The sequence below is a fragment of the Rhinolophus sinicus genome, chromosome 1 (assembly GCF_057876585.1).
Source record: "Rhinolophus sinicus isolate RSI-liver-muscle chromosome 1, RSI-T2T, whole genome shotgun sequence".
Taxonomy (NCBI): Eukaryota; Metazoa; Chordata; class Mammalia; order Chiroptera; family Rhinolophidae; genus Rhinolophus; species Rhinolophus sinicus.
Genome location: NC_142501.1, coordinates 206,071,113 through 206,093,300, shown reverse-complemented (window position 1 = coordinate 206,093,300; position 22,188 = coordinate 206,071,113). Strand labels below are relative to the sequence as shown.

Below are 22,188 nucleotides of genomic sequence, written 5' to 3'. Positions count from 1 at the left end.
AATTTCAAATTCAAATAAAGCCTTATTTGGGATCCCCACCTACAACTAATACCTGAAAAAAATCTTTATTTCTTCTAATAGTTTCAGGATACTATTGATTAGAGTCAAATCATCTATTTCTCCAATACGGAAGTGCAATGCAATTTGTTTTCTTGCTCAAACCATTTTGAAACTCAAAACAAAGATATGTGTTATATGGCAAAAGCAAAGCAGATCCTATAGCTGTTGAACAATAGGAAGCTGGCTGGGTCCCTAAATCTGTGTGTGTTTGGTTAGGGATGCACAAGAGGCTTTACAACTGGCAGGGTTTCAATTCAAATCCCAGCTCCCTGTCATTGTCACATCATTTATCCTACCTCCAACTTTCCCCTCTTAAAGTAAAATTGGGATATTCCCCCTCATAGGATTATTGTTAGGAATAAATAAAAATGTGTAAAAAAACACTAGCAAGGTACCTAGTGAATAAGGACTCAGTAAGTGGTAGCTATTTTTCTTTCATTCTATGTCTAAGCTTCACATCCTCTGGACCCAATACCTATCACAAAACAGGATATCAAAAATTAAGTTGCAATGATGATGGCTATTTTAAAGGCAGTTTTAAGGCAATTTTGAAAAATAATCCTCATGAACAGAAGTCACAGGGCAAGCAGTAAGTATGTGGTATTAATAGCCCTACAAATATTTGAAGCTTTCAGATGAAACCCCACCCCTTATGCTTGGGTCTCATTTATCTGTCTGTATATGATACCAATTAACAAAGTGATAGAACATTTCATGATAATAAGAAAATATTTTCCTAAATGTACTGAACTTAGCTATCCCCATTATTCAGTACTCCCTCTTTTGTGTTATGTTTCAAGCATCTGTTACATCTATTCTATTCACCGGTCTATTTCCCACCCCAACTATACACAATCCTTAAGGGCAAGGAAAACTTGTGTTAATTTTTGAATCCCCAGGGATTAGTCCATATTAGTTACCAACTATGTCTAGTGAATGACAACTCTACCAACAAAAAATGTGGTTATCACCTGAACCCCCACTGCATACAAACTATTTTTGTTTATAAGGGAAAAGTCAAATCAGCAAAAAAATGGAGTTTACTTTTTATAAACAGGATTGAAAAAATACTAAAAGAAAAAATTATGGACTGGAGGCCCCGCCACCTGACCCGATGGAATAGGTACTGTACATCCACACTACGTCACTTCCTGCCTCTGTTAGAAAACAGTCAAGGAGATGTAGAAGATGACCACAGAGCAGAATTGCTGAAACAGCTGGGAGACTACAGGGTAAGTACAAATGGCTCTCAGCTGAGCCTGTGGACTTCCTTGTCTCCAATTGGAATTAGTCCATAATGGGTTTTTGGTATCAAAATACCCACACTGCTCCCCTAAGCACATGGATGAAGCAGCATAAACTAAAAAGTGTGATTAAAAGTTCAAATCTCATTAATTAACCTATTGTTAAATAGCAAAATCTCTATAAAATGAAATACTATTTCATAAGATCATCCAATGTAAACAAGTAACTAACTTTTATAAAATACATTGCAAGAATTAAATAAAATGAAAACGTCTGGCTAAATCATGTTAGACTCAACTGTGCATAAAGGTTAAAACCAACACTCTCAATCAGGTTTTTTTTAAAAGGATACGATTCTATACCAATTGCTTTTCATTGCTAAGAAAATTCTCATCAATAGACAATATACCTTCTATTGCCTGTCGGCAGCGCTGAGGGTTCACATCCTACAGCTAGATAATAAAAGCTAGAAAGCAGTCTCAAACCAAGACAGTAAACGTTGCTGGCTACACAGTGTGAAGTTGGATGTTTAATTCTATTCACTGGCTTAAACTTAGCCTCTAAGGCCAGGTTTTCAGCAAGGATGTTTCAATTCAAGTAACAGAAAACTTAGTTCAAACAGGCTTGAGCAATAATTTATTGGCTTATTTAAGAGGCCAGTAGCATCAGTGCTGTACTTTTCTGCAAGTCTTCCCACTCTGCCTTCCTTCACGTGATGGCATCATCCTCAGGCTGGCTTTTCTCGTGGTAGCAAGTGGCTGGAACAGGTCTAGGCTGGACTCACCCCTACTGACAGTCTGCACAAATACTGCCAAAGCAGGAAAGAGCATCTGTGTGCCATTATTCCCAAGTTTCCTGAAATTCACTGAGACTCACTTTGATCACATGCCCATCCCTGTAGCTCAATCACTGTGGCCATGGAAATAGAATGCACTGATGAGCTTAATCTAGGTCCCTGGAATTACATGTGTTACTGTGCAAACTAGGGACTACGAGGAAGAGGGAAGAAACAGTGAAGGGTGACTAGCAGGTGTCTTATACACCAAGTCAATATGCCAGCAACTAAAACAAAAAAGACATTTTGCTCCTCTCCATTTTCTGTATTGCTAACATAGAGCTGAACAGAAAGACAGAAATACTTTGAGATTGAGAAGGAAGGCTTCTTATTGAGATTAAGAATTGCATACATTTACATAGCAAAAAAATAAATCTTTAAGCTTCACTAATGTCTAAAATTTTGGTTGTTTTTTTCCCTTCAGTTCTCTGGATTTCCCCTTCACATGCCTTATTCTGAACTGAAGCCTTTAATTGAAGCTGTGTATAGCACTGGAGTACATAATATTGATGTTCCTAATGTTGAATTTGCTTTAGCGGTATATATCCACCCATATCCCAAAAATGTTTTGTCTGTTTGGATCTATGTTGCCTCCCTTATACGCAACAGGTAATATTTTCATTGTATACTTTTTATATCATGTGAAACTATAATTAGGACATGAGAATATTTTTAAGAGATATTGGTCATATGAGATTTGCAAATAATGAAATAAAATTTTCAAACTGTGCAAAATAAGCGTTTTTATTTAGCAATCTGCCTGGTTGTCTCTGCCACTTTGAGTCTAAATTCAGTGCAGACTACCCACAGTTCCCCCTTACACTAAGAGCTTCATACCGCCATGCTTTTGTACTTGCTCACCTTCTACTTGGGATGCCCTTCTTCTGTGCCTGTCCAGCAGGGTATCAACAACCATACTTTTAAGACCCAACAAACAATACAACTTTTCTGGGGGAACAATTTTGCAATACAAAATTTTTATTTTTAATGCTGAATGTGTCATAAGACCATATCCTACAAAAATACCAAGCAAGCACACGTGTGTACACACACACACACACACATACACACACATTGAAGCAATATAGTATTTTAGAGAAAAAAGGGAATATATTTAAATATTTATCAAAAGGGAAGTAGTTTAAAAAATTAAGACACTGCTATGGACTGAATGTTTGTGACTCCCCCCACCCCCAAGTTCCTATCTTGAAATGGTATTTCAATACCTACATAATTTGGAGGTGGGGCCTTTGGGAGGTAATTAGGTCATGAGAGTGGAGCCCTCAAGATGGGATTAGTGCCTTACAAGAGACAAGAGAAAGCTGCTTATCTGCTTGCACCTTGACCCTGGACTTCCCAGCCTCCAAAATTGTGAGAATGTTTGTTGCTTAAGCCATGCAGTCTATGGTACTGGTATAGCAGCGCATACTAAGCCATTAAAAAGGATTAAGTGTATGTGCTGACATGGAAAGATGTACACAAAATAGAAATATGTAAAGTAGGATTTCTCACCAGCAGCACTGCTGGCATTTTGGGCCATGTAATTATTTGTTGTTCGGGACTGTCCTGCGCATTATGTTTAGTAGCATCCGTGGCCTTTACCCAATAGATGCCAGTTACGTCCTTCCCCTCCGCTAAGTGGTGACAACCAAAAATGTTTCCAGATGTTGCCTAATATCCTTTATAGTATAAATTGTCTCCAGTTGAGAACCACTGATGTATCTGGAATAGGATTTCACTTAAAAACAAAACAAAGATAGGACCAAATAAAGGAAAACTTTCACCTTTAGCTATATTCCCTTATGCCTTCCTCTATCAAATTATATTACAACTATATATACATGCCTCTGATCCCTCTACTATGAACACTTCAAGGGAGAGTTCAGGGACTGACTCATCAGTCGTTACCAATGTAATAATATGGATAGAATGGCACTGGGTTAAGAGCATAAACTCTAGAGATTTCCTACTTCTGCCACTTACTAGCTGGGAATCCATGGACAAGTTACTTAACCTATTACATATTTTCCCCATATGAAGACCAGAATGATTACATTACCTACTTCATCACGTTGTAATGATGAAACAAGTCAGTACATATGTACAGATGACCCTGAACAATGCAGGGGTTGGGACATCAAACCCCTACACAAAAATCCAGATGTTAACGTTTGACTCCCCAGAGACTTAGTTGTCCCTCAGTATCTGTGGGGGACTGTTTCCAAGACTCATCTGCGGATACCAAAATCCATGGATGTTCAAGTCCCCTGTATAAACGGCCTACATCAACATACAGTCGGCCCTCTACATCCAGACTCCCAGCCATGGATTGAAAACAGTGGAGGTATTTATTGAAAAAAAAAAAAAAATTCCACGTATAAGTGGACCCACGTAATTCAAACCAGTTGTTCAAGGATCGACTATACTTAGAACACTACCCAGCACTGAGTACCTGATGTCTGTCAGGCACCACAGGGCATTTTACATAATTGTTGCCTTATATTCTAAGAATGAACTTTGTAATAGTTAATACAATCAATCACAGAACCCAAGATAAAATTATACCAAGTATATATATAGTGATTCATTAAATATTAGCTATTCCCTTAAGTTAATAATGAAACAGCAATAATATATAAAAATTAAATGCAGATTATGCTACCTCCACATGCAACTGGAGGGGAGGTGGATAGTAGAAAAATGTGAGTTGCTAGGTAACAATGTCCTGACTTACTGAAATCAGTTTGGTTCAAGCCGGCCATGTCCTATTTAATGGTTTGCTAACATCAAGCAACATAGGACAAAGCAAAAGGGAGGCACCTCAATTACTGGAACCCCTGGGGAAATTAGCTGCTCACATTAATTAATTTAAAAGCATAACATTTAAAGCAAGTCCATGATTTAATCCTGATTTTTTTACATAAGTATTATCATAATTTTCCTCCTAAAATATTATATTGTCTTCCAACTACTATATGGGAGATAAACTTTAGTCCTCCCTTGATGGTTATAGATGAGTAATTTTACCATGCAGTTGACGTAACTACAGCTAAGATGAAATACGGGGTTGGATGGGACTCACTCCAGATAAACTCTTGTAGTTTTTCTTGAAATAGTCCCTGATGTCAAGTTTTCAAATAAACTTTAATAAACACTTAGAGAAATAAAAACAAAATAACTACAAAATAGTCAACCTTACAGAAGAAAATTCTGACCCTGTAACCGTTTAATAAGCTCAGATTTCCTTTCAACTTCTCTAAGGGAATCAATAAATAATTATTTTGTTTTGTTTTTTACTTTGTGCATAGGCCAGATTTTCAGAGAAGGCAAGGCCTAGGGGCACCACAAAAGACAGGACGACTTAAGTTTAAGAGATACCCAACTCAACAAGTAAGATGGTCAGCTTATACAGCTGCCTGATCCTTCATGCAAGGAACTTGTGGTGGTTCCATCATTTATTTTGCAGATGTTAACAGGAGTGAGGTCAAAATGAGAAAACCTTTAGAGAAAGGTGAAATTTCAGAGTCACTGAACACCCGCCCTTTACAGGTGATCTTTCCCTTGGAGTGTTCAATTCAAATGGTAGTGAAATTTAAAAGCATGAGCGACTTCTCCTTATTTATATTCCCATCAAACATTCTTCTTTCATCTTTAGACAACTCTTTCTAAAATAAAGTTTTCTCTTAGCTTGAACTGAAACTTGTCTACCTATAGATTATATCTCTCCTACTCCTCCTATACCCCAATAAAACAAACAAAAATACCTGGAACCACAAATAACAAGACTGTAAGATTACATTCTCTTCCACAGCTTTGCATGTATTTCTAAAAACGGCATCCCATCTACTATTCTCTTCCTCATGACATAAAATTATATATAGCATTATATAAAATTGACTCAAAGGGTGGCCGGTTAGCGCAGTTGGTTAGCACGTAGGCTTTTAACAAGGTTGCTGGTTCAATCCCCATATGGGCCACTGTGAGCTGCGCCCTCCACAGCTAGATTGAAACAACTACTTAACTTGGAGCTGATGGGTCCTAGAAAAACACACTTCAAATAAATAAAAGTTAAAGAAAAAAAATCTACTTAAAAAAAAAAAAACTTGACTCAATATGTACCTGTCTGAATGGCAGGTCTCCACTCCTATTATCGTTTCACACAGCAATGAAGATAAGCCAGATTCAAATTTTCACTACTGCACAATTAACTTCAAAAAGACAATTCTGTTCAACAAAATTAAGTATCCGTATAAAACTGCTTATCAGGGTCATGATTTCATCAGAGCTAAAAAGATAAAATATTTCTTCCTATTTTCCACTACTTTACGTAGAACTGCATTAAGATTTATATAAAATCCAAACACAAAAAGAATTATTTGGTAAAGTCCTCAAAGTAGGTTTTATTTATACATTTTTTCAAATGATTGTGGAATTTTTTAAAAATCCCTCCCAAATTTGACAATTTAGGGACAGTGGTAGGAACCAGGAATCTTTGAAGAAAGCAAATACAAATAAATTGGTGCTTTGCTAGCTCACTGAGCTAACACCAAGAAGCCAATTTATTCTATAATCTTAAAGAATCTTGTATGTGGGTATATTTGAATTGGCCCTCTGAGAATTGTTCAAATAAAGGAAACATGGAAAAGAGATTGGTTTCCAAAATGTGCAGTGTTTGAAAATAAATTTCAGAAATGTATGTTTGTAAAGATGTACAAAGCTTGGTACAGTGTTTATATTGAAAGAGAACCAATAACCCCATTGACTTTAAAACTCAAAATGATCTAAAAAGTACTTTAAATGGCAAGGCATTAGTGACATTATCTCCAAAGCATTCAATTTAAAAGAAATTTGATAAAACTGTTCTCACCCTTATGAAAAGACCTAATCCCTTTCTAAAACAAAAACAAGAGAAAAAACACTGTACAATGCACTGGTAAATTAAGATTTCTGAGGTTATAAGAAATGGGGCCAAAACAAGTCACACTCAAAAAGGGACGGTTAACACAAGAAATGTGCTATAAGTAAAGTGCATGAAAGGAAGCCTGCTCAGCTAAATGAAGTAGACAAAGGTCAGAAGTCAAGGGTCATTCGCCAGAGCGGCAGCAGGCTCGAAAACCACACTGCAAATTCTGGCATCCACTGGCGGTATCAGCATGAGGACCTGTATAAAAACAGAAAAGTGTGAAAGGAGGAATTTCTTGGGGATCACATAAAAATAATCTTGCTTATGAAAGAGATAAAACATTGATTTTTTTTTTTACTACCAATGAATTTATAACATAGAAGTAAAATCTCACAATGCGTATATAAAAAATCATTCAAACACAAAAACTGCCAATGGCTTGACTTTAACTAATGTATCATTCATAACCCAAAAGCTAAATGAAAGAAGAAGGGAAATAATATTTTGACAACCATCTTATAAAATAAAAATCTAAGAAAAAGAGTTAACCCACAAGCAAGACTGCCAAGTTAACTTAACAGATTTCTTATACTCTGAATGTCCTTCCTAGAAATATAATTAAGGCAAAAACAGCATTATCTGTAATAGATCACCTAAAGAATCCAGTACTGAGTAATTACAATAAACACTATATTCAAAATAAAAAAATTAAAAAACTATGTAGACTTAATATGTTTGCCATATTTTAATCTAACATCTGCAGCATAAATAAATCATATGGTAGGGTTAAGTGAAATTATTTTTCAGAATTAAGTATATAATGAATGATTAGCTAAATAAACATATCTAAGACATAATAAAAATTGTGATTCAACTACAAAGTAGAGTAATAGCACTCTGGAGTAACTGACATTTTAACCCTGTCACATTATGCTACCCAGATACTACATAAAAGATCATTAGGGAACATAGCTGAGAATTAGAAAATGTCAAAAAGGAGATACTATGGCACATATTCAAATATTAAGTACTTTGAATTAATCATAGTTTTTATAAAGGCAGGCAAATATGGAAAAGGATGTTTTAACTACAATGAAGACTTTCAGTATGTCTGTACCAGGAACAAATGAACAGCAGTTAAGTAGTTATTACTCATCAATAAGAACCAAAATACTGCCAATTGTGATATGTAAAAATCATACAAGAGTACATAGAAGGTGGTTCAATAAAACTACTATGTAGACTATGTCAAATAGGTTATAACTGAAAAATCACAGTACTCTGGATACCTAGTGTAACTCAGAAACATAATTTTAAATTAGCTGTTTTGTTTTTTAAAATAGCAATCCATTGCAAAAGAAAGCCACTATGCTAACATCAACCTAAGAAAATAACTACTTGCAATTGAACACCCAGAACACACTCATTTCCCAAATTTAACTTTTCCTTGTATCCCCGAAATGGTATATACAAAATACAGATGACAAATTTCTTAGGGTATACAAGCAAAGAAGTATAACATTCATGTATTTCACTACGGAAATGATAACATATCTTTAAGAAAAGAAACTAATGAACTTTACAAGCACATGTGGACCTGCAACAGCTTATTTCATTTATTTTCAAGTACTTATGTTTAACTCTAAAACTGATGTGATGCCTGGGATGTGGGGAACAGGTATGATGATAGCATATGAGAGAAGAATGGCCACAGGTTTACAGCTGCTGAAGCCAATGATACACAAGAATTCATTATATTATTCCATGTTTACATTTAATTTTTTTCCACAATAAAGTATAAAATTATTTCAAATATAAAACTGAATTACCACAAGCCCATTTTTCATTTAATCAAAATTAAAATCTGTTATATTTTTAAAATGAGAAGTTGAATGTGCCAAATATTTAAAATTCACAAAGTAGCATTTTTGGTAAGATTATTTTCCTTTAAAATAAGCCATAAGGTTAATCATCTTAACCAAAGTCAAAATACAATTTCTTAGTACATATTATCGTATTTACTAGAAATGCCCTCATAAGGATTCCTATGGTTTGAAACTCTTCTCTCACTGTTAACCTTTGACCAGGTTTGCCCTTTGAATATATTTTCAGCTTTTATATTTTCAACCCACCTAACTCTCCGTGCTGTCCCTTCCTGTCTCACCTCACCGCCGACACACTGGTCATTGCTTTGCCTCCCAATCACCCATTGGCTTTCTTCAAGACCCAATCCCCTGCTTCACTACCATCACCTTGCCCTGACACTTAGTCCCTGTGGTTTTTGCAAAAATGTATCTGATTATTATTTTCTCAGTATGTAATTCTAACCAAATATTTTAAAAAGGAGAAATAAGAGAAAACAGACATGGAGACTTTCATATAATTTTCCAAACTAAAACTCCCTAAAATACTTCCAAATGTCTCTTGCTATTTTTGAAAAGGACAGAAAGGTAAAGAAGAAACGTTACAGTGAATTCAAAAGTGGCCTAGGAAAAAAATCATAAACGATGACTAAAAGTAATAGAAAGTGAGGTATGCTACTGCTTTTCAAGGGAGAAAATAAAAGGGAGCCTTCAAAGGAGCCAACTGGATTAAGGAAGCTATTCTAGAGATTCCCGTCTTTCCAAATACCACACAGCTTTTCACCATCTGCCCCAAAAGACAGGCCCAGCACCCTAAGTCTCCACCCGGCCACCTGGGTCACTCTTTGTTCTCAAAGGCTAAGGGATGATAGTAGGCTTAATAGGGGAAGAAAAATGTAGAAACAAATAGGTGCCCTATATTAGGTAGAAAGTAGCCCAATATTGCTATCTGCCAGCTTCTCCTTATTTATCACAAAACAAAGTTCTTGGTAATAAAATGTGGCAACCTCACTCACATATGCACTAGAATATCTGTGTTTCAATGGGATCCCACATATATAAATAAATAGAGGGAATTAATATATCAGTGCTCTCACATGTAAAGTAGGATCTACCTAGAGAAGCCTAAGGGGACTTCAACAATAACTATAATAGTAGCTACCGCAAAACTACAATCTCATCATAAGGTCAATGACAGCGCAGATGTCTGATCCTGATAATCTATGAAAGTGATGTCATCCATGAAGAGATTTTATGCTGTTGAAGGCCTGGGGCAAAGCAAAAGCAAAAACAACCACTGTCTTTAACTTATGTTAGTCTCATATTGTAGAAAATGGGAGAACAGCAATTTCCAAGCATGGAAATCATAAGCAATGTTAACAGTAAGATCTTTAAATATCAATGAAGGACTGTTCAGGGAAGGGAATAAATGGACAACAGAAAAAGTGAGGCAACATTGTTAAGAAATACCTATAACTAAGATATGATATGTTGCCAAGTATCTCAAGGAGACAGCTGGGCTTCCACAGACATTGACAATTCAAAAGGTAGCTCCCTTAAATATTTGATTTGTCACCAGCAAATGTCTGTCTCCATACAAGATAGAAAACTCAAATGGTTATATGATTATATGACGGCTAAATTACATTAAAGAATAATGAAAAAAATAGGAAAATAAAATTTGCATTGAATTTTAATCATTAAATTCTTTAAATGCATGGCAAAGAATAAATTTTATTAAAAAGCACTTTTTAAATATTCAAAAAGAACTATGTTGGTTATAGTTATTTTCCCACATTTTTGTTATTGAATGATTTGTTTTGCCTGGATTTTAAGCATATTACTTATGCTGTATATCTGCACTTACCTTCACTTACCTTTAATTCCTCTTTAACTTAAATTAAAAACATAAGAGAGCAAATCATCTCAGACTGTATCACCTTCAGAACTATGAGCTAATCTATCTTAATTCATAAATTATACATATATTGAAATGCACATCAGTATAAAGTTTATTTTCTATTGTTGTTCAAATGTACTTCAGAGACCTAAAACTATGCAATTTCATGTAATACTTCTTAAATGACAATTTTTAAAATTTTTATATTTAAATCTTAACTTTATCAACCAAATTAAATGTCATGAAGAATCATTCAGAAGAATCAAAATGACATGTTATGTCAATGTTCAGTACAGTGTCTTCCTCACAATAGATACTGTTTAAATATCTGATTACTAAATTATCGTCTCCAAAATCTCTGCTAGTGCTTAGGAAACAGATTGTTCTGTTTTACTTATCACTTATTATTCAGATAATGAATATTGTTTATCAGTATTTACTTCTTTTAATTAGTAACCTGGTACTTAACCAGGTAAAACTCCTTTTGACAAAAAAAAATTTTTAGTTAAATGTTACTCTCAAATATTTAAAATATAATTGTTACCTAAATATGCTCCCTATTATTCTAAGACAATGCATAAAGTATATTAACTACTTTCAAAAATAATAAAAAGGGCCCCCCCTCCCCTAAGCAGTTACTCAGTATTTACTGTACAAGTTGAGTTGTAGTGAAAGATACTGGATCAATCGTGTCATCTTGCAAAACCGGATGCAATGCAACTTTATTCTAACACTTTCTAGGTTGTCCATATGTCCTTTTAAGGAAAAGACTGTATCAGAGCATTGCTTTAAGAGCAAGTGGCTGGAACTCTGGAACACAAGTTAATATGACAAGTCACCTTGTAAACTTTAAAGAATTTCCATTTCCCCCAAATGATGCCTTAAGAAGCTGTAAAAGGAGACTTAATATTGGATTATACAAGCACTGTCAATTGCCTTCCAAATTTTTCAGTCACGTATCTTCACCAAAATTCACTTATTGAAAATTACCACACACTTATCAAACACACACACACACACACACACACACACACACACACACACACACAACAAAAAAACAAACTGACATTCAACAAAAGGAATGTAGCAGCTCTTTTGGAACACTTAAAATTTATATATTTAAAACTGGTTAAAATCAAAGGAATTCTAACATCCTAACAAAGTGCAAAAGACTTTAAGTATTTAACTTTATCCTATCATCTAAATTATTTCAAAATTTGAAAAATTATAGACACAAAGTAAGTAGGCAGATCATTAAAATGAACTGAGACCAATCTCCCTCACCCTGTAACATCTATATACCCCAAAATAATATAACAAATTAGATTGTGAAATTTATTCTCACAGCATAAGCTATGCTGAAATCAATGTGGACAAGTCAAGTGCAACAAATGAGATGTTTTTCTTATAAAAATAATTGCTTACTAATTCCTTTTCACAATATGGCCTATTCCTAAGCCTTAAGAAGTACATATAACACTGTACCAACAATGACATGACAGTACATTTTAAAAAAAATTCCCCTTCTCAAACTTGCTGCATCCACACAAGAAGTAAGTGCCTCACTAGCGATCACACTTTGTTTTTGTACACTATGTTGCAACTACAATTTTAGACATTCATTTCACCATTCCTATTATACACTGAAAGCAACAAACAGCAAAGAAACGCTCCAACTTCATGTTGCTATTTTGAGAACACGGAAGGTCATCTCCTGCATTACCAATGTGATTCCAGAAATAAGAGAGCTGCTAGCTCCTGTCTCTTCATATATATTTTAAGGAAAATCTAATCTCTAATAGCAGATTTGCTAACTTCTCTACCTACTAATATGTCATTAAAGAGGCCATTCCTTTAGTCTTCCTGGCTCCTGTCCATTCTCCTTCCCACCTGAGAGAAACTCAGTTGATCCTCGCATCATCTTACGATGAATTGGGCTCTCAGAAACAACAGTGTATGCTGTAAAAAGACAGGGCGTAGTAGGCTCTGAACCATCTACATTTTTTCTCCAGTTATAAATACAGAAGATTGACTTGCTTACTGATAACGGAGAAGGAGCTTTTTATGCTTCTGGGCATTTCAGTCTCTAACAGTAACTATCAAATGCTCAAAAGGCCACTGAATATACTTTGCAAAAGTATAATAAATAGGCCCACTGAAGGGTTAAGGATAGCCTTAAAAATCAAAACAAAACAAAAAAAATCAAGAAATGTTTATCCGGTGGTTGTTAAAAGTAGGTTTAGGAATCAATCTTCAAAGTACCATAGGGATTTCAGTCAGGTCTAAAGCACCTCACCTCCTCCCAACATCACACTCACCACTTTCCTCAATCTTCCATGATTTATTTGGAACCAAAGATCTCTCAGGAGTTCATATTACCAAAGTCCTCCTTCTTCTACTGAATTTTATAAAGCTGTCCTACAAGAAATCATCCCTAAGAAATCTATGTATCTAGCATATCAATACCTCTAAATTGTTAATGAGTGCTGAATCCTTCTAGAGGAATTTCCCAAAACTTTGTAAGAATTTTAGTATTTCTACAACCACCTGCCATTTTCAAATGACTAAACTATTACATATCTGAAAACTCTGGCAGAATAGATATTTGAAGTATGTGCCGCCACCCCCACCCCCAAAAAAAGGACCTTTGGAGAAGCTCATTAATGAAAACCTATGTGATTTTTTAACTGTATCAAATATAAAGGACTAAAAACGTTTGGTAATTAGAAATCTAGAAACCCTAAGAATTATCAGAATTGTCAAAATGTTTAAAATAAATTTCTTCAAAAGCGTCTCACTGTTAAAAGGCATTACCGTTAATGTTGTCACAGTAGTAAAAGAATTCATCGTTTAGAGAAGGACACGCTGAAACCAAATCCTGCAGGCCTGCACCAGTTACAGTAAGACAACCAGAGAGATTAAGGTGCTCCAAATACGGCAGCCCTCCTCCCAGAGTCAAAACCCTGTAAGAGAAGCAATGCAACAATTAGGATATATTAACCCATGAAAATGTATGTATAACGATGGCCCACTGGACCATTAATAATAGACCTTTCAATTTGGTAATGAGAAAATTTTAAGAATTTCTATAAAGCATGGTAACTAACCTCATCTTAGGCAAGAATACATTTAACTGAGAAAACTTTCTACATTTTCCTCAAGACATTCAATAAACAATTTCATGAAACTTTTTTTGTAAGATGAACATTACAGTAACTCAATTTTAGAGGAAGGAAGTCCTGAATCCTGGAATTGTAATCTTCATTCTCCTACCAGACTGCCTAAGTAAAAATTACCAAGAAAATTACTGACCAGTTTGGCAGTTCCTCAAAGAGTTACAGAGTTAGTATTAATATTTGACTCAACAATTACTCCCTTAGGTATATACCCAAGAGAACTGAAAACATATTTACATAAAACTTGCAAACAAATGTTTATAGTAGCATTATTCATAATAGCAAAAAACTGGAAACAACCCAATGTCCATTAGTTAATGAATAGACAAACAACATATATAATATTATATAATATCTATAAAATGAAATGTAATGTAGTCATAAAGTACTGAAATATGCTACAGCATGGATGAAACTTGAAAACATGCTAACTGAAAAAAGCCAGACACAAAAGGTCACATACTGTATCATTCCATTTATAAGAAATGTCCAAAATAGACAGAATAAGCATAGAGACAGAAAGTAGATTAGCGGTTGCCCGGGGCTGGAAGCAAAGAGGAATACAGAGTGACTGCTAATGAGTCTTGGGTTTCTTTTTAGTATGATGAACATGTTTCTGAATCTGACAGTGGTAATGGTTGCCAACCTTGTAAATATCCTAAAACCACTGATTTGTACACTTTAAAAAGACGAATTAAACGGAATGTGAATTATATTTCAATAAAAATGAAAACCTAATGGCATATGCTAGAAGAATAAAAACATTTATATAAATAGGATAAAATGAGAAGTTGGCTAAAATGACAATGGGGGAGCTGAAAAATATCAAGAACAAAACTGAGAACATCAATTTTCTGTACAATGATGTTTAAAGCAGTACCACAACAGCAAAAATTGGGAAAACTGGAAACAATACAATCTTGAAAGGGATTATGTCAAGAAACTAATAATACAATAAATTTAGTAAAAAGGTCATTAACATGGTTATATAGACACATGGAAATTAGAAAGTAGAGGTAAGCAAAAGTATGTAAACTATTAATTGAGATTAGAAAAAGTTACAGACATATTTATATATTCAGTGAGGGACATCGAATGGTAAAGATGATGTTTTAAAGTTTTGTAACTGCATGTGTGTAAGAGAAAATTGATCTATTAAAAACAGCTTATCAAAACCCCAATACCCATAGGAGATTTAAATGCCCATTTCCCCTTATATTTTGACTGAAAATAACTGATTTTTTTTTTTTTAAGTCAAAGATTTCCCCAATCCATCCCTACAGTTTAAATTAACAACAGTGACAATTCAGAACCTCAGTGGCTTGACTGGGCCACAGCAGTTAAGAGACAGCGGACTTCAAAGGAAGACAATACAGGATTTAAAGATTACTAATTCTATTTTTCCTAAAAAGTTGAATAGCTCATAATAAAAAAATAAAAAAGCTTTTAAAAAGTCATCTAAAAGTTCTCAGAAGGTATCTCAACACAGAGACTGCTTTCATGTTATAAAATTTAATTTTTCAGCATACCAAGGACAGACTACATGGCATATAAAATTTCATATCACAAATATACTTGAGTAAACCATTTGTGCACTCACTGGTCTCACTGAACTGAGTGGGAAATCAAACTAAATAAGCAATTATAATACCATACAGTGCTCTTCTCGGTACATACAGAAGAGGCAGGGGGTCAAAAAAGGTTTGCCATAAGAAGTGACAATTAAACTGAGAGAGAGAAACAAACAGAAGTTAGCCATTAAATGTAGGTATGTTACAGACAGAGAGCAAATGCAAGTGTCTGAAGAGGAAAAATGGTACCTTGGAGAAAATAGCTGAGTATGGCTACTGAAGGGGGGGGAGGGTGTGTGTGTGGGTGTGTGTGTGTGTGTTGTTTCCTGGTGTCTTTTTTTGGCAGAGGTGAGGATGTAAGGAAGTAAAAAATAAAGAGATTTAAGGAAAGTACAAGAGACAAACTACAGAGGGTCAAGAATTTAGACCCAAGGGCAGTAGGACTCATTAACAGGTTATCACCAATGCCCGAGTATGTCAGGCATTGGCCTAAACAATAAAATGCGAGATTGATAAAATACAGGTTCTGCCCTCAACAACGGAAAGAAACATTTAAACAAAGCATTAACAATTCATGTTAAAGGAAAAAAAATGTTATAGAAATGTATATGTTATAGAAATAGTGTAGACCAGGAAGTGACTCAAAAGTAATAATCTTAAGAAGAACAGACCAAAATCCAGAATTCAAGAGTGTATAATTCACATTATCTGGCATCAAATAAAAAACTACTAGACATTCTAACAATCAGGAAAAAAAATCAATCAATAGGAACAGACCAATAAATAATAAAGATGATGGAATCAGACAAAGACTTTTAAAACAGCTTTTATATTTTAAATATGCTGAAGGAATTAAATATATATCTAAACATAATGAGAAACTGAAAAATGTGTTTATATATTTTCTGTATGTTTTTATATATATATGTATTATGCTATATTTTATATATTTATATGTGTCTATGTGTATACACAGGGGCAGTGAGCATAACTGTACCAAATGGAACTTCTAGAAATAAAAAACACAATATCTGAAATAAAAAGTACATTGAAATGAGATTAGCAGTGATTAGACATTGTAAAACTGGTAAGTGGACTTGAAGGCACAACCAGCATAGCCAAAATAAAGCACCAAAAGGAAAAATAACAAAAACAATAAGAAAAAAAACACTGGTGTGATATACTGAATTGTGTCCTCTCCACCCAAAAGATATGTTGAAGCCTAACCCTCAGTATCTATACATGTGACTTTGGTTGGAAATAGTGTTCTGTACATTTAATCAGGTTAAGATCAGGTCATTAGGGTGGTCCTTAATTCAATATGACTGGTGTCCTTATAAGAGGGAAATTTCTCTCTCTCTCTCTCTCTCTCACACACACACACACACACACACACACACACACACACGGAGCATGCCAAGTGAAGAGGTACAGACACAGGAGGAAGATGGCCATGTGAAGATGGAGGCAGAGACTAGAATTATGCTGCCACAAGCCAAGAAACACTTGAGTCTACCACAAGTTGAAAGAATTGAGGAAGAATCCTCCCTTAGAGGTTTTAGATGGACCATAGTTTGACCAACACCTTGATTTTGGAACTCCAGAACTGTGAGAGAATAAATTTCTATCATTTTAACCACCCAATTTGTGGTACTCTGTTATGACAGTCCAAGAAACCAATACAGTGGTACCTCGGTTTTCGAACATAATCCGTTCTAGAAGACCGTTCAAGTTCTGAAACGTTTGAAAACCGAGGCATGGTTTCCCCACAGAAAATAATGCAAAATGGATTAATCCATTCCAGATCTTTAAAATCAACCCTTAAAACGGCAAATTTGGCATGAGTTTTACTATCTAATGATACCATAGATCCATTATATTTATGGCGTTCGTAAACCGAAATGTTCGTAAACAGAGACGTTTGAAAACCGAGATACCACTGTACACTACAGTGGCATAAGTAAATCCTTATCAATAATTGCTTTAAATGTAAATCGATCATACACTCCTATTAAAAGGCAGAGATTAGCAGACTTGATTTAAAAAGCATGATCCATCTATTATATGTACTGTGTATAAGAGACCTCCCTTTAGATGCAAAGACACAAAGAGGCTAAATGCAAAAGCATAAAAAAACATAGTCCATACAAAAAGTAAGCAAGAGAGAGTCAGAGTAGCTATACTATTGTCAAACAAGACTTTAAAAAAGGTTACAAGAGACAAAGAAGGATATTATATATTGATAAAAGTTTCACTACATGCAGAAGATAAAACAATTGTAAACATATACACACCTAACAACAGAGCCCCAAAATACATGAAGCAGAAATTGAGAGAACCGAAGGGAAAAATAGAAAGTTACACAAAAATAATTGGAAATTTCAATACCCCACTTTTAATAATGGATAGAATAACTCGATGGAAGATCAGTAGGGAACTATAGAGCTTGAACACTATAAACAAATTAGACCTAACATACATACATACATAGAACACTTCACCCAAGAACAGCAGAAAGCACATTCTATCTCTCTAGGAACATGTTAAGCCACAAAACAATCTTTAATAAATTAAAAAGGTTGAACTCGTAAAAGTCTATTTTATGTTCACAATGGGATCAAAATACAAATCAGTAACAGAAAGAAAACTGGAAACTTGCTAATATGTGTAAGTTAAACAGTATACTATAAAACAATCAATGGGCCAAAAACACACACAGAAAATAAAAACAAAAACGCAACATGCAAAAGCTGCTGGGATGCAACAAAAGTAAGGCCTAGAGCAAAATTTACTGTTGTAAAAACGAACATCAAAAAAGATCTTAAATCAATAACCTAACTGAACACCTTAACAAGTTAGAAAAAGAGCAAACTAAACCAAAAGCTGGCAGAAGGAAAGAAAAAATAATAACTAGAGCAGAGATTTTTAAATAGAGAATACAAAAATAATAGAGAAATATCAATGAGATCAAAAGTTAGTTCTTTGAAAAGGTCAACAATATTGATAAGCATTTAGCTAGACTAAGAAAAAAAGAAAGAGGACTCAAGTTACCAAAGTCAGAAACAGAAGTTGGGACATTACTACCAATTTTAAAGAAACATAAAGGATTATAAAATAGCTCCGTGGACACTTGTATGCCAACAAATTGTATAACCTGGATGAAATGGACAAATTCCCTAGAGATACAAGTATCAAAACTGACTCAAGGAAAAAACAGAAAATCAGAATAAACCTGTAACAAGTAAGGAGACTGAATTAGTAATCAAAAACCTTCCAACTAAGAAGCCTAAATCAGATGGCTTCACTGGTGAATTCTACTAAACATTTAAAGGAGAATTGACAGTAATTCTCAAATTCTTCCCAAACACTAAAGAGGTAGAAGACTTCCTACTCATTCTATGAGGCCAGTATTACCCTGATACTAAAGCCACAAGAAAAAGAAACTACAGGCCAAATATCCCTTGTAAATATAGACGCAAAAATCCTCAACAAATGCTAGCAAACTGAATCTAGGAGCATATTAAAAGGATTATACACCATGACCAAGTGGGTTTTATCCCAGGAATGCAAGGGTGGTTCAACATATGAAGATCAATCAACATAACGCACCATAATACACCATGTTAATAGAATGAAGGGGGAAAAAAAACACACAATCATCTCAATTGATGCAGAAAAAGCATTTGGCAAAATCAAACACCCTTTCATGATAAAAACACTCAGCAAACTAGAAGAGAACTTCCTCAACATCACCGAGGCCATGTATGGAAAACCCACAGTTAACATACTCAGTGGTCAAAGACTGAAAGCTTCTCCCCTGAGATGAGGAATAACAAGATAAAGATGCTCACTAAGAATGTTCCATTTAACATAGCACTGGGATGTTCGAGCTGGAGCAATTGAACTAGGAAAACAAACAAATAACATCCAGATTGAAAAGGCAAAAGTAAAATTATCTGTGTGTATGACATGATCTTGTATGTAGAAAACTCTATAAAGAATTCACAAAAACATTTGTTCATAAACAAATTCTATGAAGCAGCAGGATACAAAATCAACATGCAAAAATCAGTTCTATTTCTATACACTAGCAATGAACAATCTGAAAGAAAGTTTAGAAAACAATTCTACTTAAATAGCATCAAAAAGTTTAAAACACTTAAGAATTAATTTAACCAAGGCAAAAGACTTATACACTGAAAACTACAAAACATTGCTAAAGAAATTAAAGAAGAAATGAAAACAAGGGCTCAAATACGTGCATGCCAATTCATAGTAGCATTATTCAAAACAGATAAAAGGTAGAAACAAACCAAGTGTCCATCAACGATGGTATCAATGATGAATGGATAAACAAAATGTGGTATATAAGTACAGTAGAATATTCAGCTATAAAAAGAAATGAAATTCTGATACATACTACAACATGGATGAACCTTGAATACATTATGTTAAGTGAAATGAAGTAAGCCAGACAAGGACAAGTATTACAGGTCTCCACTTATAGGATGTTATCTATCACGTACAATGCAAATACATAGAGACAGAAAGTAAAACAGAAGTTACCAGACTCTGGGAGAGATGGGAGAATAAGGAATTATTGCTTGATAGTAACAGAGTTTCTGTTTCAAGTGATAAAAAAGTTTTGTAAATAGTGATGAAGGTTACACAACATTGTGAATATACTTAAAGCCAGAGTTGTATACTTAAAAATGGTTAAAATAGTAACCTTTATGATATGAATATTTTACCACCATTTTTAAAAGATGTATTCAAATCCTGAGGCAAACACTATATAAATGAGTACTAGTAAATAGTGCATAAAAACAGATACTAAAAAGTAACTGATAAATCCAAAAGAAGTCAGAAAGAGACAAAACAAGAATAAAGAAAAGATGAAACAAGGGGAAAGCAGACAGCAAGATGGTAAGCATAAATCTAACCATATCAATAATTACATTAAATGCAAATGGTCTAAACAGATCAATTAAATAACAATGTTCGACTGGATAAAAAAAGTAAGACCTAACTACCATGTTTCCCCAAAAATAATACCTAACCAGAAAATAAGCCCTAGCATGATTTTTCAGGATGCATGTAATATAAAATAAGCCCAATGCGTCTTTTGGAGCAAAAATTAACATAAGACCCAGTCTTATTTTGGGGGAAATACGGTATGTATGCTGTCTGCAAAAAAATTAAAGAGCAGTTGACTTGGATTCAAGGAGAGAAAGAATAGTTTGTACCAAAACAATAATGGCATTGTGAGGGGGCCAAAGAAGGTTGAGAATTTACACTAAGAGGCTATCTTTATTCAATGACAGCCAAGATTTATTTATTTCATTCCTATGAAAACCTTAAAATGTTACATTAAGACTGCACACAACACTATCTATTCCTTATGGCTTTGATTTAGTTGGAAACTTTGATTTTCAACCTACATTTGTAAGTTAATGTTTTTAACAAGCCCCATACAACCAACTTGCCAAACTGGTGCTATTTATCCCTGAATAAAACATGACTAATACAAAAGGATACACTGAATGTTCCCACTACCACGTCTGTTCCCTTAAGTTAAACTTTTCTGTTTCTGCAAGTTGAGTTGAATACTTGCATGAACTGTATTTGTTCTCTAACTTACTGACACCAATTGTTCTCAGTGTTGTAACTGGTTAATTGAAATACTTTTAAAACCAACATAATGAATGCAAAAAAGTTGTTTCTAAATATTAAATTTGTATTTTCTGTTTCCTTAGTTTCTTTCCAAGGAAATGCACACAAAATTTACTCTCTAACTTCATTCCAATCACTACTCAAAAAATGCTTTCTTTCAAGGCCTTTCCTGTCCATCAAATATGAAGAAGCATTCTCAGTATTCTCTATCTTGTAATCCTACCATACTTTTCCTCAGAACATGCAGTTTGATATTGTATGTTTATTGTCTATTTCTACTATTAGATTATAAACTCTGTGAAAGCAGAAAATCTCTTATACTCTGGCTCCCTGATAATTAGAACAGGGCAAGTCATATAGTGGGTGCTCAATGAATATCTAAATGATTTAGAAAGATGCCTTCAAGATAAGCTAATTAAAAAGAGACCATTTGCACTCAGATTGCAGACTTTTTTTATTATCTACCAGTCCAAATAATATCAGATAAGATAGTTCCTGTGTGTTCCCCCATCTTCTAAAGGAATTCTGCCCTGAATTCAAACTCTTGTCATAATCTCCCACATTTCCCCATACATATCCTTCACTACAACCAACTGGAATACCAATTCTCCTTTGAACATTCCCCACTGAGTTCAATTTAATCTGTTAAAGATCATACATAAAAGAGGGAATATGAGGCTTTAGCAAGATGAATTTTCACTATTTAACCTCATTGTTAAAGAGCCCCAGTAAAATTCAAATCCACTACAAGGTAAAACAAAAAACATACAATCAATTTCCAAAGGCTCATATCAAAGATAATCAGATAATTATTATACGTTGCTAATGCTGAGAACAACCATAACAAATAACCCAAGAGCAGGTACAACAGTGCTCTGCTGTGTGCTCAAGTGATCCCCACTGCTTTGAATGGTTTCTTCCCCCACTGCCACCTATCAAAATCCTTCGTCTGTCTACAGAGTT

General features: G+C 34.4%; 2 protein-coding genes across 9 annotated transcripts in view; one reads left to right on the top strand and one right to left on the bottom strand.

Moving 5' to 3' along the window:
- CC2D2A (coiled-coil and C2 domain containing 2A) overlaps positions 1 to 2,878 on the top strand; it is a 112,504-nt gene extending 109,626 nt beyond the window's left edge. For all 8 annotated transcript variants that reach the window (XM_074321527.2, XM_019740860.3, XM_074321533.2 and 5 more), the window contains 2 exons: positions 1,118 to 1,292; positions 2,565 to 2,878. In XM_074321527.2, the coding sequence (XP_074177628.2) occupies positions 1,118 to 1,292; positions 2,565 to 2,753 (364 nt within the window). In that variant the 3' untranslated portion in view covers positions 2,754 to 2,878. The remainder of the gene's footprint in view (positions 1 to 1,117; positions 1,293 to 2,564) is intronic.
- A 3,634-nt stretch (positions 2,879 to 6,512) lies between these two features.
- FBXL5 (F-box and leucine rich repeat protein 5) overlaps positions 6,513 to 22,188 on the bottom strand; it is a 38,589-nt gene continuing 22,913 nt past the window's right edge. Inside the window, exons 10-11 of the mRNA XM_019740856.3 lie at positions 13,620 to 13,768; positions 6,513 to 7,301 (exon numbers count right to left, since the gene is read on the bottom strand). Coding sequence (XP_019596415.1) covers positions 7,225 to 7,301; positions 13,620 to 13,768 — 226 coding nt within the window. The 3' untranslated portion in view covers positions 6,513 to 7,224. The remainder of the gene's footprint in view (positions 7,302 to 13,619; positions 13,769 to 22,188) is intronic.